Source organism: Argiope bruennichi, chromosome 4, assembly GCF_947563725.1.
Source record: "Argiope bruennichi chromosome 4, qqArgBrue1.1, whole genome shotgun sequence".
NCBI classification, from domain to species: Eukaryota; Metazoa; Arthropoda; class Arachnida; order Araneae; family Araneidae; genus Argiope; species Argiope bruennichi.
Genome location: NC_079154.1, coordinates 67,151,113 through 67,178,799, shown reverse-complemented (window position 1 = coordinate 67,178,799; position 27,687 = coordinate 67,151,113). Strand labels below are relative to the sequence as shown.

At 27.6% G+C, this 27,687-nt stretch overlaps 2 protein-coding genes across 3 annotated transcripts in view; one reads left to right on the top strand and one right to left on the bottom strand.

Annotated features, from left to right (window-relative positions):
* Window positions 1-7,247: 7,247 nt before the first annotated feature.
* Window positions 7,248-25,407, bottom strand: LOC129965874 (E3 ubiquitin-protein ligase MARCHF5-like). Its single transcript, XM_056080125.1, has 6 exons — window positions 25,380-25,407; window positions 25,130-25,220; window positions 19,530-19,738; window positions 15,903-16,033; window positions 12,311-12,676; window positions 7,248-8,191 (listed from the first exon to the last, which is right to left on the bottom strand). Exons 1-6 carry the CDS (start codon window positions 25,390-25,392, stop codon window positions 7,970-7,972), a joined length of 1,032 nt encoding a protein of 343 aa, XP_055936100.1. The 5' UTR covers window positions 25,393-25,407; the 3' UTR covers window positions 7,248-7,969.
* A 429-nt stretch (window positions 25,408-25,836) lies between these two features.
* LOC129965464 (cytoplasmic polyadenylation element-binding protein 2-like) overlaps window positions 25,837-27,687 on the top strand; it is a 94,463-nt gene continuing 92,612 nt past the window's right edge. Inside the window, exon 1 of one of the 2 annotated variants that reach the window (XM_056079355.1) lies at window positions 25,837-26,874. In XM_056079355.1, the coding sequence (XP_055935330.1) occupies window positions 25,954-26,874 (921 nt within the window). In that variant the 5' untranslated portion in view covers window positions 25,837-25,953. The remainder of the gene's footprint in view (window positions 26,875-27,687) is intronic. The other variant, XM_056079356.1, reaches the window with a different exon arrangement.

The following is a 27,687-nucleotide window of genomic DNA, read 5'->3' as shown; positions in this document are numbered from 1 at the left end:
TGGTGGATAAATATATTTAAAAACTCAAACAACAAAATATATAATTTTTCTAGACTGAAATATATGTCTATTTCTAACTATTCAGAAATTAGCTGTTGGATTAAGATAAGAGCAATATATATATATATATATATATATATATATATATATATATGATGATGATGATTATACCATATGGTATTAATGTGTAATTAGTTTTCACTCTTTTCATTGAAATATGATATAAATAATTATTTTTCCTTTACTTTCTGTAACCAGTGAAAATAATCGCAGTAGCACCAGCTGCTAGTGCAATTATTTCTCAATTACATCTTGGTTAATGGAGCCTTTCAAAAGGCCATAGATTATTACAAAAGAGAACAGATAATTTACACACAAAAGAAATTACAACCAAACATCACTGAAATACTAATTTAGTTATTCAATTGACAACTTTGATGAGACAATCTCGCAGAAGTTAAGTAATTAAATGCATGCGCTTCCAGATGTTATGAATTTCATCTTTATGCATCATCTATTTCGATTAATAAGTGTACAAAAAGTAATTCAATAAAGTTATGATACAACCACAACTTTTCTTAAAAAGCAATATATTGTATATATAATGATATTTCTTGATTTAATTTAAATTTTAATTAATTTCCTAATTTTTATCTTAACTTAGCCTATGTTAACTTCATTTTAAAATATTTTCTTATCCAATTCTCACTTTTTTATTTAATTACTTTTAACACGCACTTAACAAAAAACTGCTGATTCCGAACAAAGATAAAAATTCTTAACACCCACACAAAGATACCTAAGATTCCTTTTTCTAAGTCTACACACGTCAAAGAAATCCCTATCGGATTCTTTTAGTAAAACCACTGTAGGGAAAAATTTCTGTCACTTTGCTCTTAGATCGCGATGTAAAGAGACGTCATTTGATCGTTTCATTCTTGTACAGAGTATGACTCCCGTGGTGAAATAAATTGAATTAAAATTTCAAAATTTCTTCTTTTCAGCCTTGCACGGCAATATATATATATATATATTAAACTTTTAATTTAATCCAAATTAATTTCCAAGATTTTATCTTCATTTAGCCCATTGTAACTTCATTCTAAAATATTTTCTTATTTCGTGATCCAATTCCACTTTCGGTTTAATTAATTCCTCTGTAAAAATAATGCGCCATCAGTAGTACTACGTATCAAAAGAAAATGATATCTTCGGTTGCCCTTGAAAAGGTGTCAAAGGTCACGACGTGTATTGAATTGGCGCCTGGCCAGAAATCCTATGTTATATAAGACTAGTGATATATAACATATATCACTATCACCATTTTTGCCTTCTGCTGTTTGTGCCGCGCAGCGCTTTCTACTTAAAATCATGCCTACTACTAGGAATAGAATAAAACAAAATTAGAAATACTAAGTCTCTTCACTGCTTGTTCAACCTGTATTCTACTTAAACCAAAATATGTTACATATTATTTAGCCGACAGGATTCGAATATATATATATATATATATATATATATATATCGCCCTAAAAATAGAACCAGAGTTTATTTTATTACAGCAGAGTTAAATATTGCAATTAGACACATTTTTCTGACTAAGGTAAGATTATTAAATAAGCTAAACAATTCAACAATGCAAATGTTTAGACCTCAGTAGAGGTTGCTAATAAAAAATTGCAAAAATTAAATTCTTATATAGCCCCCTTAGTGAAAGAATGTCAATTGCTAAAATGTTTCTCTTACACTCATGTATAAGAATACAAAGTTAAACGATTATATCTGCAAAAGTTGCTAATATATTAAAATGCAGATTTAATGACTTAGATCATTTAGATGTTTGAGCAAGGTTTTCATTATCCATTTCACAGATAATACATATATTATAGGCTATTAAAAGAATAGAATCACAAAATAAAAATGCATTTATTAATTCAAATTAAATTTCAAAACAAGTCGAATAATACATTAACTGAAATGCTTTTAAAGCTTGTTCAAGAATGAGATACATTTCACACTTATACAAAGCCTTGTTCTAAAAATAATCTCTTCGAACGATCCAATTCATCGTTTGTGATTCAAGATAAGTTTCTTGAATTCGTCGGTTAAGAACTGCAACGTCAACAAAAAGTAGATTATGCATAGAAGAATGAAAGCGATTCAATACTAACTGAATACATCAATACCCATACAGCTGTAGAAAGTCGGAAATTTCCGAAAAATGGCACAATACACTTGAATAGAAAACTGACTGACGACCAGCCTTGTTCCACTCATGGGAGATTCCCTGCATATTTCCAAAGATTTGGAAGAATGCAGGACAATAAATGCATTTGTAGAGGAATCGGTACTGTTTACCACTATTTAAAGGAATGTATTGAAAACTCGGAGTTAAGAAAAAATCTGAACATTATAAATAATGACTTAAGTACAGTACTGATGGTACCAGGTAATCTTAAAACTCTGAAGGACATGATGTCAAAAATTGTCAGTTTTTTACCAACTATTTGAGAGTTTGTAGATAAGGAAGAAGGACAGTAATTGACCACTTTGTGGCCAATTACCTCGAGGAGAATGTCAGTTGACAAATCGGTCAATGCAAGGATGGACAATGCTCAAGATAGCAGTCGGCCACAACAAATCCTGTCGATACTGCTACGCTCAGTGGTGGCGGGGTGGTCGGCTGTACGTAAGAAGAAGAAGCCTTGTTTCACTAGCCAGCATAATAATAACGCGAAAAAAGGAAGGGGGGGGGAAAGGCTAATATGTTAATGTCTGTATCAGTTGTATAATGCCTCAGCCTCTTCGAGGAAGTAAAGGTTCTGTAGTTTGCAATCACTAAACTGTTTTGTAAATACACTTCCTAGAAGGATAGTGAGAATTCGAAAATGAGGTCCGTTTTTTTCTGCAACTAAGCCAGCATTACGAATACATATATCATTTCAAAATGTCTTTCGTAACAGAAATATGCCAGTTCTTTTGATAAGCTTAACCACACATACAACTATGAGCATAGAATTTTATTTTCTGGTTCGATATTCCATTACTTTTTCCCTAGTGGAGTTTCAATTTCTTTAATTTTTATTTCCTTCTTTACAAAGTCGAAGTTGTAACTATCGACCCATAAAAATGGTCATAGTATGCGCGATGGCAGTTTTTCTGCACTGAATAAATTTGCCTTTCTGAAATTAATATTTTCATCCAAATTTGTGGCAAGTTCCTCTAAATTTAAATGCAGATTTTGTAAACAGAACGTTTTATGTATTTTATGAGCATATATGAAAGCAATTAACATATTTTAATAATTGATTCTTTTGCACTATGAAAGCCGTATAAAAATTAATTTTTGTACCTTTTTACTATTGACATTCACACAAACCAAAGTATTTGCATACAACTGCCCATCTTATTTAAACTTTGTAATTAATAAGGAATTTCTAAGAACAGCATTTAGTGAAATAGATGCTTATTTCACATTTTTGGGACATCCCGTGTATAAATATATACAGTTATAGAAGAATTTTTATTAGCAGGGAATTGGTTTACCCTCCCCGAATTATAGGGGCAGATTTCTAATGTGGAATTCTTAAATAAAATTCATGAACAAAGTTCCAAGGAATTCACGGTTATTCCACTTGTAGACCAGTCTAGAGTTCAATTAATGAACGTGGAGGAAGAAACTGTTCATGGATTAAATTCTCTAAAATAACTCATATAGTCTCAATTATGTTCAGTTCATGTGACAAAAGATATCATGTCAGATGTTCCTATCATGTTCCTCTATGTTAATATGGCGAGGCGTATGTATAGAAACGTTGCCATTTTGGTATCAGGGGTGTTTGTGAGACCCCAAAAAATCCCCTGAAACTTTTACGGACTTACTACCGGCATTTTGGAGTTTCGAGAAGGGGGGAGGGGAGAAATGAAAAATTACAATTATGAAGTATTGAATGACCTAATTATAAAAGTTCAATGAATTACTTTTTTTGCAAAATTAATAACCATAAACTTTCAAACATATAAACTACTACATTTTATGCAAATATTTTAAATTACATGAATTAATTCTTTTAAAAAAATTATCTAATTTCTGCTGCTTTTTTTTATTTTCTGATGTTTGTGGGCTTGTCTTTCTTTTGTGGTGAACTTCATAATTGCAGGAAGGTTGACTTTTATTTTCCTCATTTACAGTTGAAGAAATTTCCTCGAGAACTGCACATGCAGAGGTAGAAGCAGTTTGCTTTTCTGCTAATGTAGAAGGTTTTTCGGAGACTTTTATAGGTGACTCATCTGAAATACATGTTTTTAAGTCCTCTTGATATGTTTTCCAACTTCTGTTCATATTCAGTAAGAGATCTTTGCGAATTGGATCAGTCATTGGATTTTTTGAGCCATATTTTTCACATGAGGTTTCTTTAGAAGCCATTAAATCATATTTAATAGTCTGCACTGCATCTAGGGAATCAATCTTAAGAGAGGTTCTATAGTCAGTGACAAGTGTGTCCATTAAGTTGAATGCACTTTCCACTAATGGGCCATGGAAGCAGCTAAGGCAGGCTTTGACCAATTTAGCCAATGTAGGATACTTATAATCATTTGTGAAATCATCTTTTAAATTAAAAACTTAAGACCAATATTTATCAATTGTACACTTGACTTGATTTCCACTTTCATCAGATGTGTAGAGCATTTCTTTGGTGATATCAATATCACTCTGGTGTAACCTTATTTCAGCTTCTACTTTTGACTTTTCATTATCACTAAAAATATGGGACATAAAAGATGATAATTTTTCAAAAGCTAATATTGTACTGGTTTTACCTCTTAGCTCTGGATCTAATGCTGTAAAACTAATTAGATATGAATTTTTAAGGGGTAATTTCTGTTTCATATGCTGAAATTTCAAAGTGAAATTCTCTTGCGTACATAAATAAAAAAATATTTCAATAAGCGAAACGAAAAATTTACACGTGCATCAATAAATGAAACGAAAATTTTACACAGCGGAGAAAAAAAAGTTGCGAAGCGATCAATGACAAATAGCAAATACGGCGAAAAATCCCCCTTCTCTACTTATTGGCGCCACGCCAGGAGAGATAAGACCTTTGAACCCAGAGTCACGTTATCGCACATCTAGTCGAACGAAGTCTCTCCCTTTTTTTTTCTGCCGCGCCTACTTGCCGAAAAGAATCCAGAAGAGAATGTCCGAGAACCGGGGGAATGAGTCATAACGCGCAATAAGGAAAGAACAAAAAAGAAGTTTTTCCCCCCCTTTTCACGTATTATCACTGCCTTTGGAGAAAGAAAGGAAAAGTTTTCACCACACACACTGACCTTGCGTTTTTCTGCTTTCAAAGCAAACAAAATTACCCAGATCAAAATAAATAATTCATTATTATTCCTACTTCCTTTTGAAAGACGATCCCCGGAATTTCCGGGTATCGAAGTTCAAAATCCCCGGAATTCCGGGGTTTCCCCTGAGCACAAACACCCCTGTGGTATAGAAGACGTTTTACAGGAAACAAAAATCATAAGGTGATTTTAGGGTGAAATAGATGAAATAGGCAGGAATTGATCAACAATATTGTTCGATTGTGATCTTCTCCCTTCAGAATAAGACTTGTTTCAAGGACGTCAAACTATTGCGCCATGCTCACCACAAAGCTTCCTCCACGCTTCACAAAAGAAACCAGATAGTCAACATAAATACTTCTGATGGAATTTGGAGGATGAAACACCTCCTACTGAATATTTAGGTCTGAAATATTTAAATTATTTATCAGACCATATTACTAGTCTCTTTGTCATTGCATCTAGTTTTGGTGGTTTCAGCATCACAGGTGTTCATCACTTTATAGCATTCGAAGGCGACACAAATGACATTGAATGGCTCCTCTGACATGAATGGTCACAACGTTACGGTACCCACTGAATTCATTTCATGGGTGTGAGATTTTAAAGAAGAATGTTCATCTCAGAAGTTATGCGTTGCAGTATAACATTACATTTTTAGATGACTATCCTCTTCAACATATATATATATATATCGATCAGTCACTGTTCTGTTTTGCTTTGCAGAAGAGAGGGGTGGGGGGTGACAGTCAGGTGTCGTCCTCGTCATCTGACTGCGGTTCAAAATTACGAGGTCCATCCCTAAATAGCCCTAGTGTTGTTTTAAAACGGGACGTTAACATAACTAAACTAAACTTGTTTTGCAGAGGATATCTTACCCAGTTTTGAGTAGGCTGTCATAATTCACGACACAGTGTCTTTGAAATACCCACAAAGTTAACTATTCTATATAAGGTAGCATAAATAAGGCTTCTAACATAATGACATTTTATTTAAGACTGATATCTCTTATGTCGCTATTAAGTGGCAGACTATTACAACAGTATTATATGATCAAAGAAAGACATATTTTGAAAAAGGTGTTCTCATTACTCGGTCCTAAACATATAAAATGATAATGTATATTTTATATGGAAATTGTGTTATTAGAATAATTTATGTAGAAAATTTACTTCAATTTTTGCATAATTTTATCAATGCTATATTGTAAGAATGCTGAATGTATTTTGACTCATTTCAGAATTTGAATGTTTTGTTTTTATAGTTAGTAAAAATAAATATGCATAGTTAAATTATTGTAGTACAAGAAACTATAGAGAAAAATATTCAATATTAGTCGAGAGCCATCATTTTAAAATATTTTTTATAATACTGCTCTGCTAATTTCTGACATAAGTGGATCCTAGTACTAATAAATGCAGCTATAGCTCAACTATTTTGAAAACTTAGCAACAAATTTACCTCAATTGAACACTTTTAAAAATTTCTGAGCCAGAAATAAAACATTTTTTTAAAATAATTTTTTACTTAATTTATAAATTATTATAAACATAAAACTTTTAGCATAAATTTACAAAATTATCTTTTATCTATTTAGTTATATTTTTTCTATTTTGAATCTTAGAATACTGCCAAAAATTTTTAAAGGCATCTACAGTTGAATATTTGTAAACTTTCACACAATTTTCTAGAAATATTTGCAAATACTTTTGCTTAAGAAATGCTGAATGTACTATTAAAGGAAAATAAAGAAATAAATGAAATTTTTAGACACATTGAAAATATTTAATATAATTATTTAATACAAGAACATCACTTTCTTACATCGAAAATATTCTTTTTTGCCATATTTATCATTTAAATTGAGGGGAAGAATTAAGAATCAAACAACAGTAATAATGTAAAATTTTTTATTCACAATATGAAAATAAAATTTAAACAGACGAAGTTCTAAGATGATATATCAGTTTCAATATACTAAAAGAAATCATTACACATGTGCATTATTAGTTTTTTTCTGCTTATTTCATGTTTAAAGATATATTACAAGAGATCATAAGCAGAATTCAGATAAATTCTACAAATAACTTTATTTTTTTAAAAAGATTTTTACAAAAGTTTGTTTTCAGACTGGTGTTTTAACTTCCTTTTTTACTTTGGCAGAAAGTGATCAGCATAATGTTTTTGAAGCACTCTCAGATTTATGAAAAGTATTAGAATGTAAATAGTTTTGCACAGGGGGGAAATCTTTTCAACAAATAAAGGTGAAAAAAATTGACAAAGGAAAAAACTAAAAAAAAAAACAAAAACAAGGGGAATTTTTTTTCCAAAAATTATAAGTATATATAAAAATCAAATAGATTTTTTCCTTTGAAAATTTGCTGACAAGTAATCCACTATATATATAGGCTCAAACAGCACAATATTAGATTACACATCAAACATGTACACTCATTTAATTAATAAAGCAACTTATTTATTAAATATTTTGTAGCATAATAATAAAGGTATTTTCTGCACACATGTGGTAAAGGTAATTTTCTTTCCCCATAACTGGTATAAGTAAGACTATATTTTATTAGGAAGGATACACCAAGGAGTGTCATATAAAAAATTCTCAGAGCTCAGAGGAAGTCGAAGACCCTGAAGATGTAGTAGAGCTGTCTGTCTGGGACGACTGGGAGTGGGTGGGAGATGATGACATTGCAAGATCTGATAGATTGCGCACATGAGTGGTCTTGTCATAATTCAGGATTTTGCGTTGGCACTGACGCACATACTGCTGTTGCCGCAGATACATCTTTAGAACACCTTTCATTACTATAAACGTTATCCCTCCCTTAAAATAAAATATTAGAATCAATATATGCATTTTTAATAATTAACACTCACACAAAAAGCATTTCACTATTTAAAATATTCAACAATCACTATATTCACTATATAATCATATAACAACATCAAGCAATATTATCTTTCTTTCTAATAAAAGTTACATTAAAAAAATTTTCAATCAAGAAACATGAAATCTATAAATAAAAAAATTAACCTAAAATAAATAATAAGTATATTATTTAACCTTTAAGCTTCAGGAGCCCAATCTCAGAAAAGTTACTTTGAATGCAGGCATTAAGTGAGAAAAGTTAGAAGATGCTTTCCCCTTTTTTTAAGGGCGGTTGTTGAAAATAACCTCTTTGATTTTGACCACCCATAGTGGTACTTGGTCATCTGTCCTCTCTGTCGTAACAAGGTTGCTGTTTTACCAGGTCTGAACCTTAGAAAAAGCTTTTTATAGCAGTTTTTTTTTTTTTTTTTCTGAAACAATAGTTTACAAATTCCATAGGAGGAAGTATTTAATTAAATTTTATGACATCAAGTAAATTGCAAACACAATAACTGCTATATAGTTATTTAACAATTAAACAAAATGTTGTCAATTTTTCAATCATATTTGTAGTTAAATTAAATTTCTCGAGACTTGTTGAAGCTATAAATTCTTATAAAGCTTGAACACATCATTGTGAATTTTATTTTGTTATTCTTCAAACTCATTTATTTTATAAAATGTAACGATTTATATATCATGCATAAAGATCCTAATTGTTTGTACTTTCTTTTTAAAAATATTGCCATTTTTTTTTTTTTTTTTGCATAACACAGATAACAATCCTTTGCTATTTTGTAGATTAAAACATCTTTGAATGTTTTAATATTAATATATTGCACTCACAGAAATCGAATATAATTTTTATTCCTAACATAGTTTGAATGGTTTTTAATATAAATTACTAGTGATATTTTCCTATTCTATAGTCGATTCTTACTATTTATAAAGTTTTTTTCTTCTGAGAATTTCAATTACTCATAGCATTGTAGTATGTTTGAAAAAAAATGCCCAATTTTATAGAAAGTCATAAATGATTTATAACAAAACATTATTTTTCTGCAGAAAAATTTACTAATACGTAGATAATCACCAGATTTAAGACAATTTAACCAAAGTATGATTAGATATGGTTTACTTAGAATTAGATACATAAGATTTCATTGCAATAATACTGCGCTGAAAAGTAATTAGCAAAAAACTTTTAAAAAGCCTTAAAAAAAAATAAAACTGGCATTCTAAATGATCAGCATTGGTCATTAAATATAAGTACTTTTACTAACAGATGATTTAGATTAACATTCAGGAATGCCTCAAATTAAATCTAGAATTGATGACCTTTTTATGCAGCTACTTTATTTTATTTCAATATAAATATTTTAGGAATAATTTAAGCGTCTAGTAACTTTTTAGAATCGAAATGAAGATATAAAGATTTTAATATTTCTCTTCTGATATTTGAACTAATATAAAAACAGTTAATTATTATTCTTGACAGATTTCAAGAACCTCTTTCAATATTTTAAAATTAAAATTATAACTTTTAATGAATTATTAATTATAAATCATGAAATCAATTGTTTAATAATCATGAAAAATAATGATAAAACCGACAGCTTATTTAAAAATGAAAAACAAAAATGTATTTTTAGCAGGAATAAATCCAGTTAAGTGATTAAGTCTTAAAATTTAAAGCTGAAAACAATTGTAAGTTGTTGATTGTTTAATAGTGTGTTAGACTAGTACATTAATGACTGGGAAGTATATATGCCTGAGGCTCAAGTTATGGGGGGGGGGAGGAATAAGCACGAAGAAAACAGTGTTTTATCACTTTTCAATATAAAATATAATGACAGGGCGTAAAAAAAAAATCCGAAGTCCCATTTATTTTTTCCTGCATTATTTGTGACGAATGGGAGCGAAGAAGTAACAATTTGTCTAGGGCGTCAAATACCTTCATTACACCATTCAATCAGAAATGAAACTTCAATAATTCTTGGTTCAAATATTTATCATTTGAATAGATGGGCCCAACAATAATCACATATTTTTATAAAGTTACAAATTTTATTAAGTTAAAAAAATTAAAGAATTTATAAAGTTAAAAATTAAGGAACAGGGGAAGAGAAGAAAGTTTTCGATCGAGTACTACTGGCAAATGGAATTATATAAACTCATTCTATACCACTTAGGAATGTTACTTTAAAAAAAAAATGTCACTGAAGCAGGGTTAATAAAACTTATTAGCATCAACAATGATTACAACAACTGATGGGCGAAATCTCCTGACCCTAAGGGGTATGACACAAAATGGAAGGGGTTTCACCAGGCAATTAGGGTTCTGTTGGAAAGTTCAAGTGATGGAACAAAATCCAAACTCGTTTTTGGTACAGCAGTACCGACCCATAAGGAAAGATAAAAAAAAGCCTGGTACAACTGTTGTACCACCCGTAAACTAGAGGTTAAGTTAAAAATGTGTTGAAAGGTGAAATAAAATTGATAAAAAAGTTTGCAAAGTTTCTAAATCCGCATTTAATTATAGTATGCATTTTTAAACTTAACGGATTATTGTATGAGAATAAAGGAAATTATTCAGTTACAAAAAAGCACAATTATTTTACTTTTAGTCCACCAACCAATTAAAAATATCTTCCTACATAATGGTAGAAAATGTAACATATTTCTATCATACAAAGAATTTATTATATCTTGTCATCAAATGTTTTTCCTTAATTGCATAAAAAATTATATTTAAAAAAAGTTGCCATGAATGAATTTTGAAAATTTTGGAGGCAAATGATTTCATAAGCAACTAGGACCTTAAAATACTTTACGAAAAAAAATTAGTATAGTATTATTTAATTTAGTAGTGTTACCTGCAAAATTAGTGAATTACCATTTTAGGGAGAAAAATGAAATGAAATGAAACTGATATAAAGCCAGTTCTAAGGTTCAAAAAATGAGAAAATAATGAAAGAGCACCCATCTTATTACAGAAGAGGTAGATAATCCATTAATAATATAAGTGGTTGAAATCGATTGGCTCATTTCCAACAAATGCGATTAAAAGAAAGAGAAGACACTTTTGAATTTTTCTCATTAAGGACCCGCATTAGAAATTTTACAGAGTTTTATTCACAAAACTGGTTATAAATATGTCAATAATTTATTTTAGGTTCATTTTTAGTAACTTTGTGAGAATGAATACAATTTCATTTATTTATCACCAGTAAAAGGCATTCATGTTCATGCATAATATTATCTCAACAGATGTTCTCTATTAAATTAATGTAATGATTGGGATAGGAAACCAAACTATCATTTTTGGAAATTGTTGAAATGAATTTAAAGAAATGATGTTTGTAAATATATATATATATATTTTATATATAGTCACATATTTTTTTGATTTTCCTGCATATAATTTCCAGTTAGCTTAGCAACTTTATATTTGAAATTCACCATTGTGTGTGTATTTCTCATGGATTTGCTATTTCTTTCCTTTTTTTAACTTGAAACTTGGCATTTAAGCTAATAATAGTAAATTGACAACATACTTAAAAAACTATCCATTAGATAGTTAGATTAGATGAAAATTCCTATCTAGCCTGCTAATAATAATAAATGCTATGCAATATATATATATATATATATATTTACAATGATTACAATATTCTTTTTTCTTACAATAATTTTAAATATTTTATGAAATAATATGTAAAAATTTTTCATCCAATTTTATAAAATATTTAGATTAGAAAAAACTATTAAAATTTTAGTGTATCTTTAATGTATTTAGTTGAGACATATTCTAAATTAAATTGTTATAAAATATAGGCCTTCTCAAATTTTAGTCTACCGTAATTATTTGTTCTCCTGTAATTTGCTTATTAAGTGTTTTGTATGAAATTATTTGAAAGATAAGAAATCAATGTCCACAGTTTATTTAGTAGAAATAATACCAGGCTTTACTTCACCTGCAATTAGTAATTAAAAACTAAAATTTATCATCTTCAGCAAGCAAAAAAACCATTAAAAATATATGTAATTTAAGCAGTAAAAAAGCATACAAACCAATAAAGTCCTTTGAGGATTCTGTGAAATATGAGCAAAGAACACTCTTCCAAATACAGTGGCCATTGTAGGTAGAAGTAGAGCACCACAAAGAACACGAGTAGCAGAAATGGGATCATTAAAAGCAGGAATATCAGGAGGTGGTCGGTCTGGCAAATTGCTGCTGGTCATATCAGTGGCCCGTCCTAACAATTTGTTAAAACTAGGCAGTTTGCTCCAATAGCGCCGCCACAAACGTAGGAGATAGTCCTCCCAGCGAATCATTTTTCCTAAGACCAACATCACTGGAATGGTAGGTAGACCAACCAATAACACCAACGGGTCAGCTTGTTCCATACTATTCAGACCTTCCTTATGACCGAGTATCTAAGGAAAAGGAAGTTTTCTTTTCTAAATAAAATTTATATGTAATAAACTCTTTTCTGTCCCTCAGAAAGCCATCTCTAATAGGTATCATATAAATTTCAGGTCTTTTTCTCCACCTTTATATTCATCTCATTCTTTACTTTTATAATTTTTCTGAAACATGGTAAAATTATATGCACTATATATTAATACCATTTGATTTTAATTCTTTTCTTATCTGCTTATTTTCTTTTATTGCTATTCTACAACTTTGTATACAAATTAAATTTTTTTTTTATCAAATCCACATTGAAAAGAATAATATTAATTAAAAAAAGGAGTATTTTTCAGTCAGTATGGTACCGGACACAAATTATATCAAAAAATAGTAGAAAATATCAAAGCAATTTAATTTTGCATTGCTAACCAGCAAATACTGTATCAATAAAATTCAGCATTTTAAAGTCATGATTTGGCTTTTTTTGTCAGCTGCATCTAAAACAGAAAAATATCTATAAAAAAAGGGCAAGGCACGATTTTCATAACAAAATATATATTGAGTATCACTGCATTGTTTAAAATAAAATATTGTTTCCCATAACTATTAACATGAAAGAATTGCAATATTTACAAATCTTAAATTTTGTATTATGAATCATCAATACATATGGAGGTTAGCAAAGTATTCTTAGCTTTCAATACAAAACTAAAAATACTTCGAATATACGAATTTTACAACGATTTACTTTTCAACAAAGATTAAAAAGTAAAAAAATATATATATGGAAATATGTATAAAGATATTTAATCTAAAGCCTTACATTTTGCTATAGTTGTAAATGTAAACATAAAGTAAGCATAGTTGCAAATATTCATTATAATTGATTATTTTGTAGATCAATATGTCAGCAGAACTATACATATCAGCTATTTATTTTCATAAGACAAACCTTCTTTAGATCTACAAAAGAGTAGTTATGTGGTCTAAGTCTACTCAATGCAACATAAATAGAATGATTAATATTAATGCTTCAAAGGCTGTTTGATTTGATATTTTATTGTACTGCCAAGAAATTTAAAACAGCTCAAATGAAAATAATTCAAGAGTTCCATGACAGTCAATTCTTATAATAACAAAGTAAAAAAAAAAAAAGTAATCAGATCTACAATAATGTATTTGCATAATAAACAAATAGAAATGCAAACTCTAAATATCTAGTAACTCACTGAGTGCTAATATAAAGAAAGCAGTTTTCAAAGATCGTGAAGGTTTGAATTTCTAGACATAACTAAGGAAAATAAAACAAAATAAAGTGCAATGTTTCACAGGATTAATTTTGCAATATTTGAGACCTACATTTAAAATCTACAATAATAATAATAATAATAATAATAATAAAGGAACTTAATTTGATTAACTTTCACCTATAGACTATACAAAATAAATCAAAAATAATTCAGAGCAACGCTCTTAAGCTCACCATTATTGACTGAATTACAACAGAAATGCATTTCAAAAACAGAAAACTAATATTTTTTTTTTTTTTTTTTTTTTTTTTTTTTTGTGATTACAAATATTTGATCATCCCAAGTAAGACATCAGAATCCTTTCAAATTAGCTTAGAAAACTCTAAAATAATAACTATACATTACTGCTGCCTTTTATTTACAATGCAGATGCTCTTCTCATGAGCAGGCTTAAATAAAATACACATATAACTGAAGAGGTTTGCTAGAGGTTTTTACTTGTCATTAAAATTAAACAAAGGAAAATTTCATCCTCTGAAAAACTATTAATTTTCCAACTATACAAAAAAATTTAAAAGTTTCTTGAAAAAGTAAACAATTTCCAATTTCTTATATAAAATGTTCAATTAACATATTGCTGTAAACGACAGCTATAGCCATTTTAGAAGAATCAGCATTTATAAATTTATGTATCAGAATTTTAGCATTACATACAAACTAAAAGAAAGTTTGCAGCTAAATCTACGAGTGATTGTGTAATAATGTGAAGCAGTATAAAAGCATATTAATGAGTTACACATAAATCATTATAATTTCCTTTAAATAAAATTAATGACTTATTTTAATGAATAAAAGCCTGTACTTGATAAGATATGTCAGTATATATATTTGAATAATTACAGGAAATGATCTAAAATGAACAATTTTACTGATAGAAATTTATTTTATAATATGGCATGAAACTAAAAAAAAAATACGTTGGCAAAATTTTTTGCCATGATTCATACCAAATTTATGGATGGGGGAACATGTTGAAGGTTTAAGTTAATTAATTTAGTAATTAAAATTAATGGTGCCTAACATTTTTTACTGAGCATAAATCATTTTCTCAAATTTTCTTGATTCTGTTTTAATCACGAAAAATTTTTTCATTGAAATGTCAAAAATATTAAATTGGATAAAGCATGTAGACATGTTTTATAGAAGCATTTACTGAAAAAGACCTATTTATCTAAAACTATCTTAAGAATTTCCAATCTCTTAAATAAAGAAGAGAGTCAATCTAAATATATAACAAAAGTTTACTTTACAGTTAGTTATCTTACATATAATGTCTCTATCAATTTTGATAAATTTTAATGAATTTTAAGTTTTAAATTAAGGTAAGATTACAACTTCAACAACTTAAATTTTTTTAAAAAAGGTTTATAACATTAATTATAAACTCTAAATTCAAAATTTTTTTGTTAAAATTCTTAGATTAAAATTACATTTTTTTATGTTTTAAATAAATATAAAATTGTACAAAATTGGGAAATTTGAAAAAAAAAAAGGAACCATAAAATAAAATCATTTGGCTAATACTTCAGTACCATACTGCAACGCGCTACTGGATGCTTAAAATTTTAAGAGCCCTCATTTTTTCTTATCTCATGCAAAGATTTAGTAAGCATTTAAAGATGGTGAGGGGGTGAATGAAGCAATAGTTGTAAAGAAGATTATTCAGCAAGAAATTCAAAAGTATAAAAATATGTAACGTTCCTAAAATGAAATGTCTGTTTTTTACTGTTTTGTAAATGCAAATTTTACAAAGCAATAAATGTAAACAATTTTACCAAATTGAAAAAGTTAAAGTTAAGAAAACATAATTCAAGCAAAATGAAATAATTATAATCAATTTTAAACTCTGATAATTCTTAGTCTGTAATTTTTATCAAAGTTAATAAGTCCAACCTGTTTATTAATATACCAAAAATTGATGTGAATATAAAGCACTAACCTGCATGACTGTAACTGCTCCATATGTTACAGCAGTCCAATAAATTGAGCCCACAACAATTCCAGCAGTGACTAAAGGGCAAACTTTATATATGATTCGATCAGCCATATCCAAAACAAATACTAGTCGACCTGCAAAAAGACACACTTCATAATAATTTTCAAAATATTTTTTAAATTAGCAATAAAAGAACATCACACTTTAAAAAATATTTTATATCTGCAGAAGTATAGTAATCCTGTTCTAAGCAACTTCATTATGAGAAACATGTGAATAAGCTTTAAATTTTAGTAAAAATTTACCTAACCTTATTACATTATATATTTAATATACAGAAGAAATTGTACACGATATTAAATAGCTTATCATGCAGACAGATTCCTCATTATTAGTTAAAAAAAATATGTTTTTCGTAAATTTTTATTGATAAGCCATGTTTAGAGAATGCAAAATCAATTACTTTAAATCATTCTTATAATCTAATACCATATGGTCCTCAATAATTACATTAAATTTATTAGCTGAATATTAATCCTGTCTGCTAAACAGAGGATACAGGATACATCTGAATTTATTTAATAATCACCACACACACACAAGTGGAGCAACTCATAATGCTGATAATCAGACAATTTCATAGAATAAGTTTGCTGTATTCAGCACACTTGAAATGTTTTCTGTGCTGAACTACAAGAAAAGTAACCATTCTAATACTTAGACACAGAGAACTATAGTCAAAGTACTGAAAAAAATTACTCACCATAATACTTCATAATGGCAAAGTACAGAAAAACAGTGCCTGGAGCAGAATATTTTCAATACAATAATATTATGTTTTACAACTGATAATTGTTAATCACTGAATACTAAATATTTTATAACTAACAACTTTAAAAAATAATCAATCTACAAGTCTTCAAAACTAGTGCAAAATCTTATTCCTCATGAAATTATGGAATGATTTTTGATAAATGACCATATTTTTCATCCTTTTATACTTACTTCTCTACTGTATTTAAATAAGTAAAGTAATTAAGATAAAAAAAACTAATAAGGTAATATAATGATAAAAATAATATACAAAACAGAATGAAATATGTTTTTATATTGACTGAATGCAAAATCAAATATCCATTTTTTAATATAAATTTGATAGATTTAAAATCTATAAATTTTGAAGAACAAAGTAGCAGTAAGAATGCTGTAGTTATTTAATATTATTACTTATTACACTTTTATCTTTGGTGAGCAGCTGAATTTGCTTCAGAGCAAGAGCAACAAATTTTAACGAGGTTTCATTACCTTGAATATAATGGTATTCTCAGCAAAGTAAAGTTTAAAATTTAGATAGAAACATAGGATTTATTATTTTAGAAGTTTTACTACTCTGCTCATTCACATGTCCATTCTTCCTAGTTTATCATCACATCTAAAATTTAAATTTTGATTGAAATGGAAAATAATTAAATTCTGACTAAGTTTATAATTTGCTTTCTAAATAAAAATAAGTATATTAAATATTTAAGGATAATAAATGAAATAATTCAGCAGAACCTTTGTATAATAATGAATGTGTTCAATAACTATTGCAATATCTTGAACATTTTTTTCTTTTTACTACTTCCATAAAAAAAAAAAAAAAAAAAAAAAAAAAAGAGCACTTTAATAGCAAAACAAGATTTTAAGTTAAAGTGAAATAACATAATTTTATACGTCAAGTAATATTGCAGAAAGAAAAATGACGTTTAGATATAAGAAATTTTCATTATTGCCTACTTTTAAAAGCTTGAGTCTCAGAAGTAAAATCGTATTTCGAATTACTATAAAACATTATTTAAAAAAAATTAAAACCATTCTTCAAACAGAAAACCTATACAATATGCAAAAAAGTCAAATTTTCATACCTTGGATATAAATAATGGAAGAAAAACTCAGGATAAAATATTTTCAGTAACAATGAAAATGATTTGAATATCATACAACAATGAAACATACTGTAGTAATATAAACCTAAAAATATTTTTAAAAAATTTATTAAGGAAAAAATTAAAACTTGCATGGAAATAAAAATTGGTATTATTAAAAAGGCAATTAAAAGTAATTTTCTGAATTTTAAATGATGCAAAAATTAGTTTTGCACAATAATCTTCAAGAAAGTAATTAAAATTTAACAAAACAAAATCAGCCCAAGACATACATTTTTATTAACTAAAGTATGTCTGCACTAAATTTGATAGTTGTAGGTCAGTTAGTCTGCTCTGAAGAGTGCAAACATATACAAACATTCTGTAGAATTATTAGTACAGACTAGCCACTGATAGGCTACCAGTTGGTTTAAAGGAAATGTTGATCGCAAAAAAAATTCATTTGGATCTCTTATATATAGCTTAGTTTTAATGACTTCCTCAGGAAAATATTTTTAAATTTCAAATTTTGATAGCCAAATAATGTACTATTTTCAAAACCATACATTGTCATGTTGATCATGCATATGTCGGTTCATCTAAAATTTAACATTTTAATTTAAATGGTAAAATAATAAGCTTCAAACATGCCAATAGCATTCTGGCAGAATCGAAGTAGGTTTATAATAAATATAAAGATAGAAGAAAGAATAATTCAACATTGCAATTTTATATAGTTACATAATAACACTATACTTTAAAAAAAATCTATATATTGCAATGAGAAGCAATTAATAAGTTAAAGCAGAAACAATATATTTCTAGTATAATGTTTACTTATATTGCAGAAATAATACATTATCTAATTATAGAATAGAAATAATATACCATCTATTATACTATAGGAAGTATTTAATATAGGAACTTAACAAAATTTTAATTATTGCTTACTTTTGAATTTATTTAAAGCACGCTTTAAGCAAAAACTTATTCAATACATAAAAATAAGTTGAATCATTACATGTTGATCATCAAGGAAAAAAAGGTAAAATATTAGTAGCAATTACAAAAAACAATTTAATCCGATTCGAAAATGAAAACACTGTAGAAAAATAAATTAATTTCTAGATGGTAAAAAAATTACTTTTTTTGTAAAAGAGGAAGAACATCAAAATTTCATTTAATTAAAAAAAAATTACTAGATGTACATTTCCATTTTCAAAGTATATTTGAGCCAAATTTGTAAAAATATGCTTAATGATCCGTCTTGTGAACACACAGACACTTAAAAGCCTCTTTTCTTAATTATTAGTAGAGATAAAAAAAGAATTACTTATACATGAACAGAAAAATCATGCAATAAATGTTTAGTTATTTCTAAGAAACTACAACGTCCACCAAAGTTTTATCAATATTACATTAATTCGTTTTCTTCAAATAAAAATTAAATTCAAATTTGTTATCAAAAAGGATATTCTGGGTAAAACTGGTTATTCAAATGTATAACTAATGAGCCTTTTAAAATCATTTACCGAAAAACAATAACAAGATAATCAAGAAAATTTTTATTTTAGAAACACACAAATTTCATTTGAGAAAGAAGAGTGAAACAATTATTTTAATATATTTATATTACATGTATAATAAAAAAATAAATAGCAAAAGAAATGATTTCTAAAACTATTGCAATGACAGACAGTAAAAATACTGAAATTTCTCTTACCAAAGGGAGGAAAGACAAGAATATATTCTGCATTACACTGAGGACAAGTGACAGCAGCAGAACTGTTCCCTTTTTGTTTCTCATCAATCCAACGCTGTAAACAAGATTGATGGACCCATTTCGTGGTCCCACGGCATTTGCATGGTTGAACCCACTCAGCATCTCGATCATCTTCTGTACTTCCAAAACACACCCAACAATTCACTCGACTGAAAAAGGAAAATTTTTTTTTGAAAGTTAAAAATATAAACATGAATAATATTTCTATAACCCTACAAGTACTTAGATATTTGAACTTAAACATTCTGGTTAAATAAAATTGACACTTGTGTATTAGTCACATGACACTGAACAATCAATCGCCAAAGTTCATCTCGTTCATAAATAATGCTCACTAATAATAATGCAAATATTAAAAAATCAGCTTCAAAAGTAAGCAAATCAAATCTATTTTTATAATGAAACATATCTCGGAAAAATTATATACATAGAAGGTGATATCTGTTTTTGTTGAATGTGAAAAATAGGTAAACTTGATTCTGTAGCTCAAAGGCTAAAATGATATTACTCAAGGAAATAAAAAAAGGAGCTACTTAACTTTATTCATCATACAATCATAAATAAGGTATCATTTGTAAGAAATTAACTCTTAAATATTTTTTAATTAAAAATTCGAAAAGGAGTCATGCATATTTTGAAGTAAAAACAAACTTCACAATTTCCAATGACAACAATCATTTCTCTTATTGAATTTCAAAATTAAATCAATAATACTTAAAGGTAAAATTTTGACCCCCTAAAGTTAAAATAGAATTTTGTAAAAAAAAAAAAAAAAAAAGTACATGCAAAATTTCAGCTTATAATTATGTGGTGTGAATAAGCTGAAATTTTTTATATTATATTAAATGTTAGAGGTGCACTCACAAATTTCAAATTATTGATAGCTTTGTAATTGCTCTGAAATGCTACTGATGATGCATTTCTTATATCAAATCTTATTTCCCAATTTATGTTGTAATGTAAGAACATATAGATAATTCTGCCAGGTGCAAATATATCAAAGTAAAAAAATGCTTTAACTTTTACCTAAAAATGCTCAAAGTTAAAAAATGCTTTACGTAAAACTCACTTTATTTAATGTTTAAAAATATTTTTTAATGCATATTTTATTTTTAGTCGCTACTTTTAAATCTAATAGAGAATCTCTATACGAGTGGGAAGTAGAATTTTTCTCAGTAAATGTCAAAAAAAAAAAAAAAAAAAAAAAGTAAAAAAAAAAAAAAAAAAAAAAAGGGAATTTTATTTTTTACTATATATAATTTGTAAGATTGCAACTATTTAAATTCACATACTGAACAAATTATTTCTGTTCATAATTTAACGTAAGATGAACAACAGATTTTGTATCAAGAAAAGAATCCATTTTGTTTATTTAATAGTAATTATTGTTTATGCTATGTGTTCCAAAGTTTCTTATTAGAATCTCAAATTTCCTAAAATTAATCATAATTATTATATAATTCTCAACAGAATGAAATTCAAGCATCAAAACATAATTAGATAACGTATGTAGCATTAATTTTAGGATGCAAAATATATTTATATCATACACATATGAAAATGACAATTTCAAATAATTGTAATGATTCATGAAGTATTGCTCATAATTTCAAATTATTACTAAATTGGCAGTTATAAAAATTTGCATTTTTTGCTTCACATAATGAAAAATAAGAGAAATTCACAAATAATAATAATAATTTCAGTTTAATTAAATGTCAAGATTCAATAAAGCTGAAGATTTTCAAACTTCTTAAAAAAAAAAAAAGGAATTTGTGACATTTTATTAATAATAAAAAAAATATTTTAATACAAAATAATAAAAGAATTTTAAATAAAATTCTTTTTTTAAGTTATTATTTTTTTAAAAAAAATTGTGACTAGCCACTCATCATTTCCTGCTAGTCACTTTCTAGTTCATGGGAAATTGGCTCCCAGCCACAAGTGCCATGTGAACTCCAAACACCACATCTCACCAACACCTGGCATCCTGGAAAATCAAAATCCAAGCCCTACTTAAATATTCCTACTATCGTTTAAGATGTTACTTAACAATTATGGCTTTTGAACCAGATTTACTCAATTTTCATTCATTACTAAACTCTTTCATCCCACCAGGTAAAGTTTTAATAATACTCTCAAAAAATATTATAATTCATCTTTTTACATAACTTGTATAAATCAACAAACAAAGTTTTAATGATAATCTTTATACATACACCAGGACTGCTCATAATGTTTCAACACAGCATTAAGCTAGAAACTCGTGCCAAATGAAGAATCAACCTCTGATTTTTTCTCTATATATGTGAAAAAATATTACATTCCCATCTTCATGGGACTTGTAGATCATTTATGTAGATAGATCCAGCCCATTAAGTCACTATAATCAAAACATACAAGATGTAACCAACACCTTAATTTGCCATTCACCATCTTGTGATCTAATCCTGATTAACACATTAACTTTTTCCCAAAGCTCATTCCACTAATGTTACCAACAAACTTTCAAACTGCGTGAACTACCACAATACACATATTGATGGAATTTGCCTGAGGATCATAGCCAGAAACAGCACAAAAATGATTTTCTAGCACCAGACAAGGGCTATCTGAAGCAGTAGACAATTCTTTATGAAGTTTTCCGTATACAAAATCAACATCTAACTGCCTAAGCAGCTCTTAAAGTTCCATTTTGCATTCTGCTCTGCAGTCAAGGTGTGCAGACTAATTTTATTTTTAAAAAATAAGCACTTTATATGCACTTTTAGAAAAAAAAAAAAAAAAGCAAGAAAGAAAGAAAGAAAAAGAAACCTGGACAATTTTTTTTTTTTTTTTTTATTATAGAACTATAAGTTTGAATGAAATAAGTTGGGTATTAACTAGGTAAGTGTCCATTTATATATAAATATATACATAAAATACTACCAGGGATCCTTGAATATTTTTCAACAACATTGAAACGAAGTGGTTTTAATTTTTTTTAATGCACGTTTTGTTAGAAACATCTTATTAAAAGACTTTCATCACATGCCTTAAATAATTTAAATACATTGCAGTTAGAAATATAAGGGGGGGGGGAGATTATACTGCTATTTCATTAACATTCCAATTCCACAAAACACAAGTAAAAAGATTTTATTAAATTTGCAAAAAGATTGTTTCTTTTCAGCGATTTTTCCATACACTTACAATTTGTTCAATTTTTTATTAATAACTTTTTCCAAATAATTAATTTTGTTAGTAATGAAAAGTTCTGGCTTGTCCAAAAAGTAAGAGCGATTTCCTTTCCCAAGAGAAATTTCTTTTTCCATAAAGAGATCAAGAAAGCAGAGTCTAACTTCCTTTATATCATTGACAACTATTTCTTTTGTCATTTATTTCCCCAAAAGTAAGGAATATTTTGAATGGGCTGATATTGTTAACTTTCTCAATTCTTGAATGATGCATACCAAATAGATTCTACCAGGCTGTTTTCTATGCGATTATAGATTATATGTTGTGAAACAGTATATTTTTCACTCAAGTTTCCTACTTCAATATTTTAAATAATGACAATTCCTCATTCATTAGATGTTTGATCACAAGATAGAATGAAAATTCTCAAAACTCGCCAGATTTTTTTTTTTTTTTAATTTATGATTTTCTAATAGAATTAAAAAAATTATTTTATTTTCCAGACAGGAAAATTACTGAATTTGAATAAAAGTGATTTAACTAGGAAATCTATAAACACCATGAGTACAGCAACTTTATAATGCTTTTTACCTTTTCTGATGAAATTACAACACAGAATATAACTCCTTTTTCACATTTACTTTGCCAACACAAAATTTCATACTGATATAAAATTTACTGAATTCATTATGCATTCTTGCATATTTAAAACAAACTACTGATAATTCATACTTGAAAAGCATATAATGTTATGGGATATTGCTTTTGTTGAATGTAATCTTTCAGTAAATAGTTCCTTTTTATTCTTGTATTCATTTTATCAATTGCAGAACAGGATACAATGTTAGAAAAATCATGCATTAGCAATTTACTGAAGAAATAATTTCAACAAAGAAATTTTCTTTCAAAACTTTACAAATCCCAATTGCAGTTTTACTAACTTTTTAAAGATTTTTTTAAAAATTTTAAAACAATGCAATTTCAGTTTTTTTTTGTTTGTAATATTTTCAGATATCAAGAAAACTGGTAAAATTTTGCTTAATTTTTTCATTATTTAAAATTATAATCAGAATTTTAAAGGAAAAAAAATGCTCAGTATTGAACATTCTCGCCAGCCAGAGTGTGTGTATTATATATATATATATGTGTGTGTGTGTGTACTAAATTTAATACTCATAGATCAAATAATATGGTCAACAAAATGTCAACACATAGACATATTTATCTTTATTATGAGCAGAGATAGTTACAATAATTACATTTAAATTTATATGCCAAATTTGTCTTCTAAAAAAAGTTAAATCATTATAAATTTATGAATCAAGAATAAAATTCTTTCTATTTTTAACATATAATGATGTAAACAATACCAGAAAAATCTTCCTTTCTTTCAACATAACAACAGTTAACTATTTACATCAAATTATAAATATAAAATAAATTACACCAAAGAGCTGTCAAACTCATCCCACTCGCAACCTAATTTCATGAGAAAAATTTTACTATGATACTAAAAAAGAGAATTAAAAAAAATGATAGAAAAATAATTATATAGAAAATTTTAATAATTTGACATTTTTATCAAGAAAATTAAGTAAAACTAAAAAATATGATACAGACTTTTCATTAATCTCTGCCAAAACTCACCAAATATCAATTAATGAATACAATTAATGTTACCATAAACATTACTTTTAAAAAATTACAATTTGGCAATTGTTCAGTATTCTTTAGTACAGCTAAAAGTTTTTTTAAATAATTTTTTTCTTAAAAACATCAAAGAATCAGAAATCACTGAGAATTCTTATAACACTTATATTTGTCAACCCAACATACTTGGAAAACGTAATCCAAAATTTCAGAAGCTCTTGACTAAGAAAAACAAATTCAAAAGAATTTAAAGTTCATCAATAGAAATAATTATAAGAGAGGAAAAAAATTATTATTAAAGAATTTGTTATATATTCAGGTAAGATTTAACACATTAAACTTTAATGCAAAATTAATTAATATATGAAATGTATATTAAATATAATTGGAAACAGAATTTCAATATCATTATTACTCTTCCTTATATAATGATCATGAATGTTTATACACCGTTTGCTTGAAACTTGATATAAATTTATAAAGTATCTTAATTTATAACTTAAGTCGGAAATTATTTAAATAAGTAGTAGAGGATATCGTAATATAAAGCAATTACAAAAATATTTGAAATACATATACAGAAACAAAAATAATAAATTCCTTCTCATAAATAAAGCGACTGGAAAAATTATCTTTTCATTCCGGAAAATCAGTAGCTATAATATTGAATAAATCACACTATCCCTTTGTAAAAATAATATGTATATACATACCTATCAGTGGGGGCATCATTTTCCAATGGAACAGAAACTTCATCTGTATTCAGAACTACAGGTAAAGTTTCACTTTCATCAGTCATTTTCTCTGTAATAAAATAAGATATTAAGATGAATGAACGTCACCTAGAAATTACTGAGAGAGAAAAATGTGTTTCAATGAAACATTTGTTCATGAAAATAAAATTTTGCGGAATTAGAGGAAAATAAAATATTTAAGTTTAAATCTGTTTACGAAAATTATTACGTATAGAGTTCATCACTATCACATTTTACATTACAAGTTATTGTTGCCATAATTTAGAATTATCACACACAAATGATATATGTCTCAAACAAAAAGATGAAAATTAAAGATAACTTTTTATTTTATTTTTAACTATTAATTAATATTCATAAAATATTAACGATAAAAACTCCTGTAAAATCTTTGGTACCACTTTAAAGACAAATTATAAGAAAATTTTAGAAGTTTGATATTTAATTGTTAAAATAATTGAAAAGGTTTTTTTGTACTGAGAAAAATGGGGTTTGGAAAACTGCAGGGTAAAAAAGAATTTACTTATTTTTCAGAAAATATTTTGCATTGAAATGAAAGTTTGAAAAAAAAAATCAATAAAAGAAAAATATAATGAAGTTAAACTTTATGTGATGGCAACATGATCATGATAATGATGAAAAAAAAACCAAACTGTTCCTATCGTTTGGTTTCGCTGCTGCAGTGCGCATTACACAAGACGGTCGAACACAGCACCTGACACCTTTCACGGACAGAACAGCTGATACAAACTAAATACATACGCAATCAAGTTGGCCGTCTGATGGGGGATTATAATTTTGGTGTGAATTCGAGCGTCGCAGCTTTATCTCCCGTTGATTTTCAAACTAATTCCTGCAATTCATCTTTATTTTTCCCGAGCGAGCCGGTCGCGCATACGATGCAAGATGATCTTCTGCTTGATAAATCTACCGGCAAACAACTTCAGCAGCTGTCTCCTTCCAATGATAGTACTACAAACGGAGATCAAAATTCCGATGATTACTCTCTGAAAAATAGAAAAAATGAAGATTCAGAAAACGACGATGTTCAGATTGAGAAAAAAAATTTGGACTCATCATCTCCCGGTACGACTAGCTCTCCTTTACAGCTAGGCTTTTCAGAATCATCGAATGCCCTCAATATCACATCTACAGCTCCCAGCTTTTGGTCAACTGTAGGTACTGATGATACCTATGTGCAAGGAATACCCACCATGAATAATTCATTACCATTCCAAAACTTTGCAACATCAACAAATCCCATTCTAAGTACCAGTATGGGACCTCAGTTAAATCTCACTCAACAGCACACTCCACAGAGACGAGCAATCACAGGTGCACATAATTTCCCGCAAAACAGGCATCAACCACCCCAACCAAATTTATTTAAAGCTTACACGAATTGGAGTACACCACATCAAACCGCTTGGTCAACACCCCAAACACCAAATACCCTTTCTGCATGGAATGCAGTCAATATTACAAATCACAAAAGGTCCGTGCCAAACATGAGTCCCATCTCTCCTTTGAAGAAGACACAAACCAACGTGGGTCAGCATTCTATGGTTATATCACCGTCCAAATTTCGTCGAAGTACATCAATGCCTGTTGGTAAACCATTTCCACAAGGATTGGGAGGAAATACTAACTATGACATGACTGGTGATGAAAACAGAGATGGGAATGTTATTATGCCATTCCAGGTAAGATTTTCCATTTTTATTCTTTTATTTATTATTCTTTTATTTTCCATTTTCCTTTTTTTAAAACCCATTCTATGATACATTTTGTTCTTTTTTGTTATTTTTTATTAAAACTTTTTTTTAAAACATTACTAGGTGATGTTATAGTTTTATGCATTCTTAACTGAAAATATCTGCATATGAAAAAAATAGAGTTTTTCTTATTATTTATAGTTTTATGCAATTTATTTTAAATCTAAATACATGAAATAACTTTCCGATTAAATGTTTTAAAGTAGTTTATGCATTCAGATTAATCCTTTAAATATTTTCTATTATCTTTAATGTTATAAAAATTCATATCAAGAAAATAGAACACTTTTTTTTATTAAACTTATTTTTAAAATACTTATTTTCTTTTCTTAAACGGGCATTTAAAACAATATGCATAATAACTATGCACAATATTTGCTAGAATATTTTTATGGTATTGTATTGTATGATATTCAGAATATCAAACAACATCATAGAAATATAATATCTTGTTGGCATACATTTAAATGTTTACTTTATATTGAAATATTTTTAATGAATTAAATATACTGTGATATGAGTTCTTGATTAAAATGTCCTTCCTTGAAAAAAATATCTGAATGAAATTTCAAACCTTTTTTCTATCTCATTTATTCATTTCTATTTAGGCATTTTTTTTCTTTCTACTCTTCATTTTTAGAGAAATATGCTATAGATAAATGATTGTTTCAGTTATTTTTTATTTTTTTAAAAAAAGATTGCATAGTTTTCTTCTTTAATTCTATTTTGTTTTAAAAGAAT

Excerpts from the sequence above, each read along its gene's own strand:
- LOC129965874 (XM_056080125.1), bottom strand. Across the intron at positions 19,739-25,129 it reads AATGATGCCCCCACTGATAG|TCGAGTGAATTGTTGGGTGT; the intron begins GTATGTATATAC and ends TTCCTTTTTCAG. Across the intron at positions 8,192-12,310 it reads ATCCTCAAAGGACTTTATTG|GGAGGGATAACGTTTATAGT; the intron begins GTTTGTATGCTT and ends TTTTATTTTAAG.